The 17226-nt window shown below is 44.6% G+C and overlaps 1 protein-coding gene across 1 annotated transcript in view; it reads left to right on the forward strand.

The window, feature by feature from the left end:
- Positions 1-17226, forward strand: part of COL15A1 (collagen type XV alpha 1 chain) — a 226752-nt gene that overhangs the window by 79201 nt on the left and 130325 nt on the right. The window contains exon 3 of the mRNA XM_084857603.1: positions 14661-15208. Within this exon, the coding sequence (XP_084713729.1) occupies positions 14661-15208 (548 nt within the window). The remainder of the gene's footprint in view (positions 1-14660; positions 15209-17226) is intronic.

A 17226-nucleotide genomic window follows, 5' to 3' on the forward strand; every position in this document is an offset into this window, starting at 1 on the left:
TTGGCCATAACCATCTGCTCCTTCCTGAATAACCACACTAGACCTGAAGCAGATAGGGTGGCTGCTGCTGAACCACCAAAAAAGAGGACATTCTTTACCCCCCCCCAAAAAAAGAGGATAAAAGAAGATGCCCATTTGCACAGAATTTGCACATGCTAATTTATTATCTATAGATGCAAATTTAGAAAGAATTATAGAAATTATAGAAATACAGTACATCTCACCCCAGGCTGGAGGAATGTGACTAGGTGACCTGTGTGTGCCTTGCTCAGTCTGCTGTCCAGGTGCTGTTGATGGGCAACTTTAGGGCCCAGCTCCCCCTTCTGATGGTTCTTGATCTTTATACTGGACACAGACTGGACAGTCCTTCAAATAGGGGACGCCTTCAAAATAGAGGACAGTCTGCTGGCAGGTCTTCAAATAGAAAACTATCATCTGTAAAAGAGGACACATGGCCACCCTAGGAATAGAAACATGCTAGAGATTTTATTATATTAAGTGGTATATAAGTATTGCTAATAAATAAAAAAGTCACGCTACTGAAAATAATCCACATTATTTTAACTGTGGGCCAGTTCATAGATGTATATTCATCATTTAATGACTGTGCCAGTGAAGTAGGGTAGAAAATTTACCAAAATGGACATTTTTTTCAGTGCTTTATTTTTCCACAGAAAAATTTCCATTCCATTAATTAGTGAGAAATGAATGGATGCCAATTACAAATACAAAATTAGGCCAGCTTGACAGTTTCAAGGTTATAATTAATATTTTTCAGGTGATTTTCCCTAGTAGCAAATCTATGAGAGAATACATATATGTCTCAGTGTGAACTGTGAAGTGAAATTAATAAGTAGCAACAGCAAAACTGAAGGTGCCCCAACAACCTTAGTGGAAGAGAGTTGAACTCTGTTGAAACAGATGAGTGGTTGTCAGCATATCATGCACAGTTCTTTGAGTTGCTAAAATTAGTGTGTCAACAATTTTCAGTATCTTTATTTTTTTTCTTCAATATAAACAATGTAAGGGAAGTACATGCTATTGTCTTTAACTTTTTACAAGTATCCCAATAAAAATGTCCACAGAACATAATATTTAAATCACATTAAGTGTGCTTTAATTTTTTTCTCTAATATTTCAGGTTAAATACTTGTGATGTATTGGGACCAAAAACAACAACATAGGGTACTTTTAAAATTTTTGCTTGCTAAATATAAGTGAAATAACATGCTAAGTTCTATCAGTCTCTAGGGCATCAGAAAATGTTCTGATGCAAACTGAAAATTTTCTGATACAAAGTACCCTATGCAAATTAGCCTAATTTGCATAGGATTTTTTTCCAATTCAAAATTTTCTGGGAAACCCACATTGCTATGCGCATCATACTAGTATGTGTGAATGGGCCATTGTAAATTATACACCTCAAACCCCATGCTTTTCCTTGGAGTGAAGTTCACACGTTCAGCTGCAGATCCTCAGGTGATGCCCATATAGTGCTGGATCCAGGCCTTTGGGGTTGCTTGGGTCCAAGGCACTATCAGTGGGCCCCCTTCACCTGGAAATGATAAGTCACCCATGCTGCTGCTAATCTTCTTTAGGTGCTCTGGGTAAAGTGAGAACAGCAGCACTGTTTGGCCCTGTAGGGCACTTTGCTAGTGTGGGCCCCAGAAAATATTTGACCTTGCCACTGGCTTGAGCTGGTCCTAAGTACAGAAAAGAACTCATATTTTACTTGGTTGACCTTTTTACATTTTTTGATCTTGAAACATTTCAGACTATCAACATGTTAATTTGATGCTGCTGTATTTTACACTGTTACCTAATTTATATTTTAAGATGGTTATTATTTTACAGGCTATGTTTTAGGTTGTAGTGTTGCCTATGTAAGCAGCTTTGAATGCCTTCTGTAGAAAAGTTTCACAATTATAAATTAGGAGAAACATAAAAGCTCCCTCCCCCCAACACCCAAGATTTAGAAAGAATGCTTGCATTGTGGACTCTACAAAGTATTTACAATGATAACTGAGCAAAAACAGGGAGCTGATGAGAGCATTAACTGTGGCTTCTGCTTATGCTAGCGTTCCTCAACCTGGCACCCTCCAGATGTGCTGAACTACAATACAATACTTGAGGCACGGAGCACTTTTTATCAGCTTAGGCTGCTTTACCAGCTACGATCTTATCTGAACAGAGATAGCCTAGCTACAATTATCCATGCTCTGATAATCTCTCATCTGGATTACTGCAATGCGTTATACATGGGGCTGCCTTTGAAAACGGTCTGGAAACTTCAGCTAGTCCAAAATAGGGCAGCAAGATTATTAACAGGGACTGGTCAATGAGATCACATTATGCCAGTACTTTTCCAGCTGGACTGGTTGTCAGTCCATTTCCGGGCCTGATTCAAAGTGTTTGTATTAACATTCAAAGCCCTAAATGGCTTGGGGCCAGGTTATCTGAAGGATCGCCTCCTCCCATATGTGCCTGCCCAGACCCTAAGATCATCCTCAGGGGTCCTTCTCTGGGAGCCCCCACCAAAGGAAGTAAGGCGGGTGGCTACCAGGAAAAGGGTGTTTTCTGCTGAGGCACACTGGCTGTGGAATGAGCTCCTTAGAGAGGTTGCCTGGTGCCTAACTTGTACTCCTTCCGGCACCACGTGAAGACCTTTTTATTCTCCCAGTATTTTAGCATTTTAGCTTCCTAATCTTTTAGCTCTGGTGTTTTAAATCTGTATTTTAAATCTCTGCATTGCGGCTAGGTTTTATTCTGGTTGTATTGTTAAGCTTTCATATTTTATATTGTTTTATGCTGCACTCTGTGGTTTTAATTTTTGTGAACCGTCCAGAGAGCTTTGAGTATTGGGCGGTATAGAAATAAATAAATAAACAAACAAACAAATTCACATCATTCCCAGCTGGCACAGCCATTGGCCATGCTGGGAATGGTGGGGGTTGTAGTTCAACTTACCTGGAGAGCTCTGGGTTGGGTAAGACTGACTTATACCATCCCTCCTATACTGGATGACACATCCAATATCAGAGAAAGGCATCCCGTTGTCACAGATAGCTGAAAGCCAAATGTTATTCCTAAACATTATAGGAGAACTTTTATTAATGAATTCTGCATAATGTGCAAACACGGGGCAGGGATGGTGCGCATTATGATCCTACTTTGCTGTGGATCATGCCAATTCCAAAGATGCCATCTAGGTCAAGATCTAACTAATTCATCCTGAGCAGAACTGGAAATTCTGATTGCCACGGCAGACCACTGAAATGGGTGTTGAGTGCTGGCATGCAGCTTCTATTTCTGATGAACAAAACAGATGGCCTGTTGATTCACAAATTATATTTTTAAGTACACACCACCACCAAAAAGAGCCAATATTATATAAATAGTACCTACATTGTACTAAGGACTCTTGAACTTCTTTCAGTCTGAGGTCCAAATTCCATTTCAGAGAAGCTCTCAGGTGCCGCATTCCAGTGGTGGGTGAAGCCAAAGACAAAAGGTGTGGGGCAAAAGGGACAGGGCCCCAAATATGAGAATATTTTAGCTTGAAGCTCTTCCTGCCAATAACTGAGCCTTTGGAGAGGCATTTCAATCTTTTAGAATGGGAAAAAAACCACACAAAACCTGGGAAACCACCAAACAATCGCATCAGCAGCCAAGGGAAGGGGGAATAGCCAACTGGGGAACCCCCGAGGGCTAAAGTGGGACCCCACTGGGGCTGAATTTGGCCCGTGTGTGCGAGGTTCATTCCCTCCTGTACCACAGTATAGGGAAGACCCTCAGTATGTGAATTTTTATTTCTGTGTTATGGCTGTATATCTTAGAACAATATAGGTACTATTTATATAATATTGGGGCTTACTGGTGGTGTTGATTATTGCAGGAAGGCCCTCAGTGTGTGTGTTTTTATCTTTGTGTATACACCTACAAATGTAAGGTGAATATGGCAAACATGTGTTCCAAACATGTGCATCGCACTGTACAGGTGCGAGATTGGCTGCAGCATCCTGTTCCATGGACACTCAAGCGCAAGCCTTTCTCACACACACAAAAACTGTGGCCGCATGCACCAGCCCACAGTTATAGAAACATGTGCAGACAAAAAATGGGGCCAGGCTTGCAAGTGAGAACAAGGATATTGAAAGGAGAGTGCTCTGTGAAATTTAGCTTTTGAATTTGCCAGTATGTGACAAAAGATATATTAAGAGATTGGAAAGCAAAAGGATTTCTGTTCTCAGAAGACGTGCAATTCCTTTGTGAGATGTGAGATTCAGTGCCAACGTGTTCTGTGGCATCTAGTACTTGATGGTTTGTTTGAAAGTAGCTCCTGAAGGCATTTCTATTTAAAGTCCTAAGGCTCTTGATTGGTTTCTTCTTTTGTGCTGCCATGAGAGAAAGAGGCTTTCATGAGAAAACAGGAAGCACAGACAGTGGGAAGAAGGTACCTCCATTAGTGTAGCTGCAAGCCCTCTTGGCCTCTTCTTTTCAAAATCCTCAGGGAGGTTGGGAAATATTCACTGAAGAAGGGACAGTAGGAAAGCAAGTACTTAATCCTCCTCTGCTAGTCACTTTGCCTCTGAAATTCTCTCTCACACACACACCGCCGCTACTTTTACCCCCACCAGTGTTGTGGACCGATGTTTATCTCACAAGAGGAGGGATGTTGAACCTCAGGTCCGTAGGCCAAATCTGGCCTGCCTGGGGTTCCGATCTGACCCTCCAGGGTTCCCCTTTCTCCCAACCACTGATTATTTGGTGGTTTCCTAGCTTGTGTGCAATTTCCCCCCAAAAGGCTGAAATGCTTCTCCTATGCCTTAGTTAGTGGCAGTAAGAGCTTTAAGAGCACATATGCTGGTATTTTGAGCTCCACCCCCTTTGCCTTTGACCCCACCCACCACTGGAATGCTGCCCCTGGGAGTCTCTCTAAGATTGAATTTGTCCCTTGGGTTGAAAGAGGTTCAACACCCTTGCGCAAGAGAGATGTGTCCAGAAGAAATCATGAGATAAACACAGCAGGGGAGTGGGAGAGTTTTAGGGGGAAAGTGACTTGAAGGGGAAGAATTAAGGATGTCCCTTATCTTGTCTTATTATACACTGCCTGTAATAAATTCGGGTCCATATCTTAAGAAGATAACATAGTGGCTTTATTAAATAGAGTTATAACAACAAACAGTTCTTTGCTGGAGCTCCTTCAGCCAGTCCAGGCTCCACTCCCTCATCCCACTCTCTAGGGATCATCTCCAAATTCCCATCCCAATGTTTCTTGTAAGGAAATGTCTCTAAATTACTACAGTCACTACACCACCTGGTCTTAGTCTCAAAAATGACTGATTATCAGGGAAATATTTCCTGTGTGGCCCCCTCTTCACAAACTGTTGAGAGATGTATTCCAGGGAGACAGAGCCAAACCACACATTACTCCAAAGGAATATTCACATTTGCAGGTATGTGTTTTAAAAGAGCAACTAGGGTGAGAACTGCAGCAAGGGTGGAGGACGTTAACCACTCACCCCATGGTTGTGGTCCTGACACACACATGCTGGAGGTGCAATTTGCTCTGAGAGGACAATTTTTTGAAGACTGAGGCATGATAAGAAAGGATTAAGCCACCTCCACCCATGCCGCAGTCTTGATCTGAACTGGGGGAGCCAGGAACCTGCAGTTTTTAGGCACACACAGACACCCCCCCCCACACACACATTTAACTTTAGCCTTAACTTTGTTGTTCAAAACCAAAACCAAAACCAGAGTGTCTAGTGGCATCTTACAGTTTAATAGACTTATTGTGGCATAAACGTTCATGAACCAGAGTCCATCAGATGCATGAAATGTTACTCTTAGTTGGCAGATGTTTTATATACTGACAGAAATTGGTACAGAGTGGGGAAAATGCAGGTAGTGGGACCAAAAGGCCATGAAATACAAGGGGCAGCAGAGGGAGTGTGATGTTGCTATGCAAATCTCAAAGGTATGCAGGATAAAAACAGTTACCATTTTCAGCAGTGGTAATTTGATATGCTCATTTAACAACTGTAGTAGGAGAAAAATCCCTCACTCCAATAAAGTCTAAATGAAACATAAACAGCAAATAAACTCCAGTTTAGCAATTTTCTGCTGGTGTGGAGTATGAAGACCAACGCAAACCACAATGTACTTTCTGTTTCCTCACAATTACTACAGCCACCAGATTGTCTCAAGCTTCCTGTGTTATCACTGCCTTTCCCATCTATGTCTTCAGCCAGGCTCTGGGTATTGTATGAAGGTAGGGTGGCCACTCATGCGTCTCCTGGCCTGGCCCTCCCATGAGGTGAGGTGAATCCCCTGCTTCAGGCAGTGGATCTGGAAAGGCGTGCTTTACCACCACACTATTCCTCAGTAGGGTGGGTGGCTGCTGCAGAGAGCCCTGCTGGCTGCTCTCTTGCTGTGGCAAATGTGGAATAATGTCTCACTCTGAGGGGTCCTCAGAGGCAGAGCAAAGCATCGGCCCACCTGATGCTCTGAAGAGCTGGGGATGCCTTCAAATAGAGGACTGTCTTATGTAAAATTAGCCACATGGCTAGCCTATGCAAAGGTCAGGTAGATGCACTATTTTCCCACCCCATCCCAACTTCTCCCTCATGCATGCATACATCCCAACAGCCCTCCTCATTCCTGGAAACCAGGTATCCATTTTGAGAACCCCTGAATTTAGCTGCTGCTGAGACTGTTAGAAGAAAGAGCTGTTTTCAAATGCCCAATCCAACTGGTACCTGAATTAATTTACTCCTCCTGGCTCCTCCTCCTCCACTGGGAAAAGCTCTTCCAAGAGGAAAAATCCTCCAGTCTTTAACTTTAGGGCAGGTTCACACATTACTGTCCACTGATGATTGCAAGAAGACATGGTGTCTTGCATGTGTCTCAGTGAGCTTTCATAGATCTTACATCACAGACAGGAAGCTTCACATTGCCTCATCTGCAACACTTCACTTGCCATTGTGCTAGGGGTTTGCACATTCTGTGTGTGTGCGGGTGTTCACACAATTGTGTACTGTCTATTTATTAGGGGAATTCCAGAGACTTAATGCAATCTCCAAATATGAAAGAGCCCTATTTTTGTCTCCCCCTCCCCACCGCCACAGTCTATGCTTCCATTTTTCTTGCTTCATCTCAAACTATTTAGACAGGCGAGATCACATGTTCTAAAGGATTAATATAAAGCCCTTCTATAATGGAGAGGATTAGGCGGTGCTTTCCTGTACTGTGGTCTCTGTAATTTAAACAAAAGGAAACCTTATGATAATTACATTGCCAGCCATACATTCAAACACGATATCAACTGCTGTAGGCTTGGTCTTCCGCCCCCACCACAGAGCTTCTGTTTCGTGCCAACTCTTTGAGCTATTCTAGATCTTCCCCAAATCTCCCTGCCACCCTTACTTTGTACCAGATTCCCCAATGTCAGATAGTATTTTGAATGCAAGATGCAATTAGGTTTTCCCATTTAAAAAAGAAAAAAAAGACATCCTGCCGGAATTTGGAGCCAGCAATTGTATAACCTGCCTCTGCTCCCCTCATCCCGAATTTAGCAATTTCCAAATACAGACAAAAAAAGAAAAGATGACATCAAATTTAAGTCTAATTATTGATGGAGGGTAGCACACTTAGGGCACAATCCTATGGGGATAGTTGGCTGCCTCCGAACATGGAGGCAGCCAACTATCCAATGCAGGGTGGGTGGAGCGTGGAGGGGATCCTCTCCTTTGCACTCTGGCTGCCCAGCATTTGCAGCTAGATGGGTGATTTTGGCTGTCTAGCCAGGGCATGTCAGTGGGGTGGGGTGGGGGAGGCCAGATGACACATAGGAAGCATTGTAATGGCGCTTCCCCTCCCCTCCCTGCCCCCAGGAACACCGCCTTTCCCCCCACTCCGCGCTGCTCTTCTGAGTGCAGAGCCAGGGACGAACCACGCCACCTATGAGGTGGCAGGGAAGGGGGTGGGGAGGCGGTTTTCTGGGAACCAACCTTGGAATGCAGGCTCTGAGCTCGGTTCCCAAAAAATGAAAAATCCTATGGCTGTCTAGTCGCTATCTAGCGGCCATAGGATTGTGCCCTTATAGCACAATCCTGTTTATGTCTACTCAGAAGTAAGTGACATTGCATTCAATGGGATGTTTCCCAGGAAAATGGGCATAAGACTGTGGTGTTTACCTAACATGCCCCCCCCCCCGGTTCCTTTTACAGGCAAAAATATGGGTGGAATCCATTGGCTGCCTGGAGATTTTCTTTATCATTCTTTACAGTTACAAATTGTATTTAGTCTCTTTCCATAATCTGAGGATATTGCTGAGTCAAGGGAAAGGAGGGTGTGTCTAAAGAATCAAGGGAACAGATCTGCAATATGTGGGAATAGGACAGTAATTTCCAGACTGTGTACCAGATCACCAATGTGCCACAAGAAATAAAAATAAAATTATTACAAGCTACTGTGAGCTCCCCACCCCATACCCACTTGCAGAGGAAGCTTCCCACTGCATCTCTCAATGATTGAGAGTGGTCTGATCTTGCCACTTCCAATAAACTTCCACAGGGTGCAGATAATTTTGCTGTGTCTGTGTGACGCAGTCTTCTCCAACCTGATGCCCTCCAGACATTTTGGACTTCAACTCCCATCAGCCCCACCTGGCAGGACCATTGATCAGGCATGCTGGGAATTGTAGTCCAAAACATCTGGAGGGGACCAGGTTGGGGAAGGGTGGCATAAAGCATGATTGCATCATTCAACCATTTCCAGTTCTGAGACATTCTGGAATTATCCACCCTCATAGGGCCTGCCCATTGGCATTTGTATGAATGGCACTGTGGTGTTATGGTGGAGAATACAGTGCTCGATAGTGCCAACACTTCCAGCTGATTGCTGGAGAGCAATGCCTCAGCAGTGCTAAAGGGCTTTTGTGTGGAAAGAGACCCTAATGGGTTTGTGGGTGAGGTGAAATTTGTACCAGAGATGTCTTGGCTCACAACCTCATTATGCATGGCCAGTATGCTATAGCTACAATCAGTCTAATACACAATACTAGTGCAAATCCCATGTTGCCATGGGGGCTAGTAGTCTGAGAATGATTGGATAAAAATATGTTTGCCTGTTTCCCCTGTGACTGGAACAACTTCACACTTTTAAAATAAATGTACTACAAATAATCTGGGAAAGGTGAAAACAAAATTAAAAAGATATTATTTTTAAAAAGATTGTTTACTGTTTCTTGAAGTTTGAAGTTGAAAACACATGATGTAAGATTTTTCTCTCTCTTCTCCCTCTGGTGTCCTTTCAACTCTTTCTCTTCAGTTTTTCTTCCTCCTCCTCTATCACCAACTGACCTTTCTTCAGCCCCTTTCCTAAACTTCTGTGCCTGTCCTTTCATTGGCCCAGCACTCTAAGAGCTCACTGGAGTAAGCGTTATCACACATGCATACATACACTGTGCCACATGTTACATTACATGCACAGAGTGGGGCATATGCATTAACCTCCCCTTTGCCTCATCCTTCTCCCTTCCTGAGTTGCCCAAAGCTCTAGCTTTGACCTTTTTTGAATTTTCTGCATGTCTACACTGCTGAACCTTCAGTTTAAAAAAAAATGAGCAAAATCGGTCTGGTAGATCTCTAGTTATAAGTGTTACATTACCATATTCTTATATAAGGTGTTTAAATTTGTTATATAGGAACTTCTGTATAATCATGTTAACACTGGACAGGAAGACGCTATAGTCCTAGAATGCCAATTAGCTAAAAGTCAGGGGTGCACAAGCCATAGCTCCCCAAGACCTTAATTGTAGCCCCCCATGGGTGCTCTGATACCCTCCCCCCAATTCCTTCCCCCAGCAATCATGATACAGAACCTTCCCTCCACCAGTGATCCTCATAGAGATCATGTTTCCCCAACAAAATACTTGACAAATTCTACCTTTGAAAAGCTTTGGAAAACATTTATCTTTCCATTTCAATCAATGCAGAGCATTTTCTCTTTCATTGTATCAAAGCAAATTGTTCTGACCTTGTTATTTTAAAATCCAACTTCTAAACTGAACCATGTGCTCGGAAGCATCTCTTATATGAAGATGATTTTTCTAAATATTAACCTAATTTGAGTTTTTGCTTTGCTTTTAAAATGCTCCTGCTTAACAATGCTCTTGCTTTTTGCTCCTGAGTCTGTAATTGTAAGAAAGGACTGAATGATTACTAGGGCAGCAAGTCAAAGAGTAAATCTGGAGCAGGCAGCATAGGTGGTGGTACTTGATTTATGTTACAGATTTAAACACACCTACTTGTAAATACAGTTGTAACCAGAATGGTGTCATGTCCCAACTGGAGGAGTCCTCCTCAGAAGAGGAGCTAGAAGCCCCAGAAGCCCAGGATACCCCAGACCAGGGTCTGCCACCAGACCCACAGATGCCTGAACCCTTGGGGGAAGTGGCTGCTGGGCCATCCTTGTCAGGAGAGAGGGGCTCTGCCTATGAGGCAACGCTGAGCCATCCCCTGATCCCTGGGAGCGTCGTCACCTCAAGAGACAGGCTAGTAGGGCTCCTGTGTGAAGGAGTGCTTGCCTCCAGAAGAGGTCTCCTCAAGAGAAAGGGACTCCTCAGGAGTAGCCTTTGGGAAGAGAGCTCTGATTGCTACAGCTGAGCTCTGGGTGGGGTCTGGCTGGCTTGGAGCTTAAAAGCCTTCACTGGAAACCTAGCTAGGGTTGCAATAACTTGGTCCATCTAGTCTTTGCTGTGTACCTTGTCCTCTGTTTGATGCTCTGTTTCCTGACCTTTTGGACTGTTCAGTGATCCTGCTTTTGGACTGCCTAACGTATCTGGCTGATTTACTATGTTTGACCTCCTGCTTGTTATCTTGGCTACTCCCGCTGCTGCCTGATCCTTGTTGCCTGCCTGACTGCCAGTGTTCTCACCTCTGCCTGGATTTTGACCACTCCCGCCTTAGCTTAAAATTACTTGGACTGAAACCTGTGTGCCTGACCATTTGCTTGCCAACTTGACTACTCTATTGCTTTGCTCCCTGTGCAGGCTTGCAAACAGCTAAGACTTGCTCTAGAGCAGGACAAATGGGAGATTACCTTTCCATGCTCTTGTTTTTGATCAGGTTCACCATCTTCCTTCTGTATAGTCTAAATGAGAGGCAGGCAACCTGGTGCTATCCAGATGTTTTGGACAAAAATGCCCACTGACTCTGACCATTGGCCATGCTGGCTATGTCTTATGGGGCAGGTTGCCTGCCCCTGATCTCGCTAACCTCATTTTTGAACACACATGGCTGTGAGATTGTTTTCAGGCCAGTCTGGCCTACAAGTAGCAAGAACCAGTCTCTCTTTTTTTTTGGGGGGGGGGGTTCATAGCCCCCATCCATCTGTTAAAAGAATGTATGAAGGAGATTATGGAGCTGCATGGACTAGCCCCACTGCTGATATGCCTGGTAGCTCCGTCGCCACCCCCCTCCCACATTAGGAACAGGTTAGAAGGGGCTCTTCATGGTAGTGATGTATGTATGTAGAGCTCCTCCAAGTGAGTACTGGCCCTGGCCCAATCAGGGTTCCTCCCTTACATGAAGGAGCTCTGCACATGTACAGTGGTATGTGTGTTCAGCTCCTTCAGCCTTGCAGCCCCTGTGCACGTTCAACGTGTGGAGTGGGGAGAGAATGTGAACTTCCTATTGTTACATAGATTAGCGAGCAACATTGACTAGAACCGCTTGCTGGGGTCAGGGAGTATCACTGGTACGAGTCGGCTTCCTTGGCTGTATCTGATCTCATAGCAGTTGCCTCCTTAGACCAGAATGGGTACCCAGACTGCATCCCTACGTGACTGCCCTCGTATCCCCACTTCAAGAACTGCTTCAAGCTCATGTACTCTATATGGAGCTGCCTTTGAAGATGATTCAGATGCCTCAGCTTGCCTGCAGGACTGACTCTGGCCCGCTTGCACTGGCTGCCTGTATGTTTCCGAGCCTGATTCAAGGTGCTGGTTTTGACCTATAAAGCCTCACATGGCTCAGGACTGCAATGCCTGATGGAGCTAGGGATGTACGAAACTCCCCTTACCTGGCTCCTCTGGATTCCACTGGGGGGGAGGCGCCCTGTCCCTCCCAACCAGAATCCTTGACTGGGGGGGGAGGCGCTCTGCGCCTCCCCCCCCCCGGAACCCTGGCTGGCCGGCTCCGCTCCGTGGGGATTCCTCAGAGTCGCCGGCCGGCTCCGCCAGCAGCCGGACATCCGGCTGCTGGCTAGCAGGGATGCAAATGGCGGTGGCCATAGCCGCCAGTGTTTGCGTCCCTGTAGTCAGCCGTGATAGGCTACGTAAAGACTTACGTAACCTATCACGTCTGGCTTAAAAAACAAACAAACATGCACGTTAGCAAATGGCGACTGCTACGGCCGCCGCCATTTGCATTCCTTATTTTTGGCTGTCTTAGTCTACGTAAATATTTACGTACGCGGTTTTTTTAAAGCCAGACGTGATAGGCTACGTAAGTCTTTACGTAGCCTATCACGAATGGGGGGGGGGGAGAAACAGACTGCAAAAAGTGGCGGCAGCGGTGGCAGCCGTTCGGAAGACCAGCCACCGCTGCTGGAGCCACCACCGTCCGGAACATCCACCCCAGGTAAGTCTCGTCCTGGGGGGAATCCACGGGGGTCGGGGGTGTGGCAGGCCATTCTGCCACAGAGTTCGGGGGGCCGAATGCACTGGCATTCGGCCTCACCAAGATCCATGGCAGAATTCTCTGACATCCCTAGATAGAGCGCCTCTCCTGGCATGAACCGACCCATACACCATGCTCAGCATCTGAGGCCCTCCTCCGGGTGCCTCCTCCAAGGGAGGCTCAAAGGGTGGCAACAAGGGAGAGGGCTTTCTCGATGGTGGCCCCCCAATTTGTAATGATCTCCCTGACGAGACCTCCCTGGCAGCAACCTTGTTATCTTTTCAGCGCCAGTTTGAACTTGCCCTCTTTGCTCAGGCATTTGGCATCATATAATGAGTTTTTAATCAGGTCTTGGACTGTTTTTGGCTGATTATTTTAAAAGAATTGTTAGTTGTGTGTGCTCTCTGTTTCTATGCCTTTATGTAAACGGCTTTTGTAACTTGTATTATGTATTTTAATGGTTTTTAATTTTTGTGAACTGCCCAGAGAGCTTCAGCTATGGGGTGGTATAGAAATATAATAAATGAAATGAAGTCCTGATGACACCTACTCATCTTAAGTTTAAGCAGTAACATGGCACAACAACATGGTCAAGGATGCTCTTCGTGAACAATTCCAGGGCATCAAAGTACCAAACTTTTCTCCATGGAGCAAGGGGCATAGATATAGGGTTGAATTGTTACTGAGTGTTTCTATAGCATCTTCCATGTGCAAAGTGTCATGCAGACCAATCCTATGCATGCTTACTTGGAAGTAAGTCCCACTGTGTTTCTGTAGGAAGGTGTGGCAGTCATGCAAAGTCTACTCAGAAGTAAGCCTCACTGAGTTCATTGGGACTTACTCTCAGGTAAGTGTGTATAGCATGGGTCAACAACTTGCACCCCACAGGCTGCATGCGCCCCCAACTGCTGCGCCCCTGATTTATAAAATTAATATTTTTTTTACAAACAGAATGCCACTATGGAGTGGTTTGCTGCCAAATTTCAGCAGCAAACCAGCAATTCAATTAAAAAGGTCTATTTTTTAATTCCCAAGGGCGGGGGGATGGCAGTTCAGGGGGCGGACATTGCTATGGCTTTATTCATTGGCTAAAAGCTGAAAAATGGGAGCAGGTTAGTTTCTTACAAAATGAATGGGCAAAACAGTGCTTGCATAGTTTGCCTCATAGCTCAGATTCTAGAAGGGCTGGAGACTTGCATTTTCTTTTAAAGGAAAGCTCGGAATCTGGGGATTGTGGTATATCCTTGGGAGCAAATACCCCCTTCCCTTCCTTTCCCTGTGGATGCCCATGGAGACATGACAGCCCAAGATCCAGGTCCTAGGGAGTAGTGAAAAACAATGCAGAAGCACCAGAAACTCAGTAAAGGTAGTCTAATGCTGAAAGTTGTGTAATTGGTTTGAACAGCAATACACAGTGGAGGCTGGTGGCTCCAATGTCAGTGGGGCAGTGAATCCGCTCCAGGTTTCAGTCAGAACTGGTCAGAACTCTAAAGGAGCTATCAAAGGGCCTTTAGAGTTCTGACTGGTTGTGACTGAAACCTGAAGCGGATTCATCACCTCACTGACATTGGAGCCACCAGCTTCCACTGGTAATATAATAACATGTGACTGTATATAGTTTTTTTTTTTAATGTCTATTGCCTGTCAGTTATGAGTGCTTTTGCTGTCATTGGCCTAAGGAATGTTAGATAGCAGGTCAAGTTTACTTCTCTTCTTGAACAACTGGGTAGGATACTGCCTGCTTCCTCATATTTCCACTTATGAAAGAGACTAGAGACTTATTTTAAAAAAAATCAGGGCAAGAGCCTGAAACATCTCTGAGGGGCCACAGCCTCCACACCCTGGCTATGACTTGGTTTTGGAGTACCTGACTCTAGTCTAGAGTATTTACTAAGTAATTTTACTTAGACTTGAAGCATGAATTGTAGATAGGCCTTAGAATAAATCCTTTGTGGTTTCCGTCTTGTGTTACAGAAAGAGGATCAAAGGGGCATCTTGACCTCACGGAACTAATAGGAGTCCCACTTCCACCTTCTGTCTCTTTTATCACTGGCTATGGTGGGTTTCCAGCATACAGTTTTGGACCGGAGGCTAACATTGGCCGTCTGACAAGGACTCTGATACCTCAGCCGTTCTACAGAGATTTCGCCATCACCGTTACAGTCAAGCCAAACAGCGACCATGGAGGCGTATTGTTTGCCATCACGGATGGCTTTCAAAAGACAATTTACTTGGGCATCAGACTCTCACCTGTGGATGATAACACTCAGAGAATAATCATGTACTACACCGAACCACGTTCTCATATCTCCCGAGAGGCTGCTTCGTTTAAAGTCCCCGTGATGACCAACAAATGGAATCGCTTTACTCTGGCCATAGATGGCAGTGACATTGTATTGTTCATGGACTGTGACGAATACAACAGGGTCCAGTTTCAGAGATCAGCTCAGGCATTGTCCTTTGAATCTGGCTCAGGCATATTTATTGGGAATGCTGGAGCAACAGGACTGGAAAGATTCACTGTAAGTATGACATAACAAATCATGGCTATTTTGCAGCTAGTCCATCTCAGCAATTCGGAATGAAATAGGTGGGATCCGTGGCCCTTAAAGGACACAAAGGAGAAGCAGAACAGAGACATGAACCCATGGAGCAAGACAGGGCACTGGGGTGGTGGGTGGTGGGAGAGAAGACAGAATTTTAAAATAGACAAAAATGCATATGTACAAGTCAATTCATTCTTCTGAACTGGGGGAGGGCTCGGGTAGGTTTTCCATCTTTTGATCTTTCTTTAAAATCTGGGACCTGGTTGATGAGAGGCGAATCTTGGCAGAATTTGGTTGCTCTTGGATAGGATAACATTAATAAAACACTCTAAAATCTAAAATACCATTTAAAAACAAACATTCAAAATGCAAAACCCCACAGAGCTGGAAGTTGTTCACAAAAATTGCAACAGAAAGAAACCAACTCCAGCTGTCATGATCCTTTAAACCTGCCTCCCCCAACTCCCATCAGCCCTGAGTTTTGGTCATACAGGCTGGGAGTGAGGGGAGGTGTATTTGATACTGATAGGTATACGCATTGGAAATATTTACTTCCTCTGTAATTTGGTGTGCATTATCAATTATACCTTATTTCTTTTTATACATTTTCATAAACTTCTATACATTTCTTTCTTTTGTATCATATTTCGATCAAGTGCAGTTCCGTAAGGTCCCTTGCATCTTGCATGTTTTTGTTGGGAGTTGTAGTCTAACACATCTGGAGGGAACCAGGTCAGGGAAGGCTGCTTCAAATAAAAAGGCAAAACAAACAAACAAAAAACACTTCCTGCAAATGCCATGTTATTATAAATAGATGCAGGAAAGTTAGCAACGTTGTAGCCAGATGTGCTTTGAGAGGCAAAACATTCCACAAAAGCTACTTCCAGGTCGGGATGTAGGGACTGTGTGAAATCCGCTCCGTCTGTCTTTCATGGATTGTAAGGTGCCTTTGGTTCCATCGTCCACTCACAGACAGATGCGAGTTTTTTTTTCCCCATCATGTGGAAAAATATGCAACTAATTATGTAAGAGGTTTCGTAACCATTTACACAATTTACCTTCGTATGTAACATTTAGCGTATCATTCCCCATTCCACTCAGCGTTTTCTCAGCAGAAACTTGCATCTTCCCCTATGAATAAATATGCATACATTGAAGGAAAGTAAAAAAAATTCCCGAAGTCCACAGACTCCACACGGCCTGAGTGGGTAGCTCTGCAGCAGATACCTCAGGTCGGATTCTTAGAAATCCAAACTCATTTTAGTCCGTCTCTCATTTCTCCAGCATCCCTACTTCCAGATGAGACTTTTTCATGCAGTTGCTCTGCCTCGTTACTAGGGATCCAGACAACAACATCTTCAACTTGTAAACTTCCCGTGTTTTCTCACCACTTCTTCTGTCTTTTTTTCTTCTAACCGAAAATGTCAGTTAAGGAAGAAAAGACAGAATAGCTGCACAGTGTCTTTTCACTGATAGTGCCAGGAGCCCTCTGTCTGGAGATGTAGAGCTAATGGATGTACTGTTTTAAGACCAAGCCACCCCAAAATACTTTGTGTTATGACAGGGATAGCTCACAACAAAATATTTTTGCTGGGAAAATGCATTTCCCCCCAGCAACTGTGAGGATTGCAGCTACTCTCAGAGGGAACAGGGAAGTCTGAGGGGGGTGGGAGTTGACGTCAGCATCTCTGCTAATAAAAAAGTCCTGGTGCTTTGACCCTGTGAGCCCTGGCTTCACTACACCACTCCTTAGCAGGTAATGGAGGAGCCAAGCAAGTAATCATGAGCAAAGTATGGCATCACCTGATGGGTCAATAGCAAGCCTTATTTTATTGGGATTTACTGGATTTTTAGACCTTGATACATGTACCTTCAGGCCACAATTTGAATGCTGAGGTTTGTTACCAACCCCAGGGACAGTAGCTGATCTCCTTCAGTCCTTTCCACTCAGGATAGTTTTTATTTTAAGGCCACTGTGGAGGGGCAAGGAATTG

The sequence above is a fragment of the Heloderma suspectum genome, chromosome 5 (assembly GCF_057233095.1).
Source record: "Heloderma suspectum isolate Gila_16-S chromosome 5, 16-S_ref, whole genome shotgun sequence".
Taxonomy (NCBI): Eukaryota; Metazoa; Chordata; class Lepidosauria; order Squamata; family Helodermatidae; genus Heloderma; species Heloderma suspectum.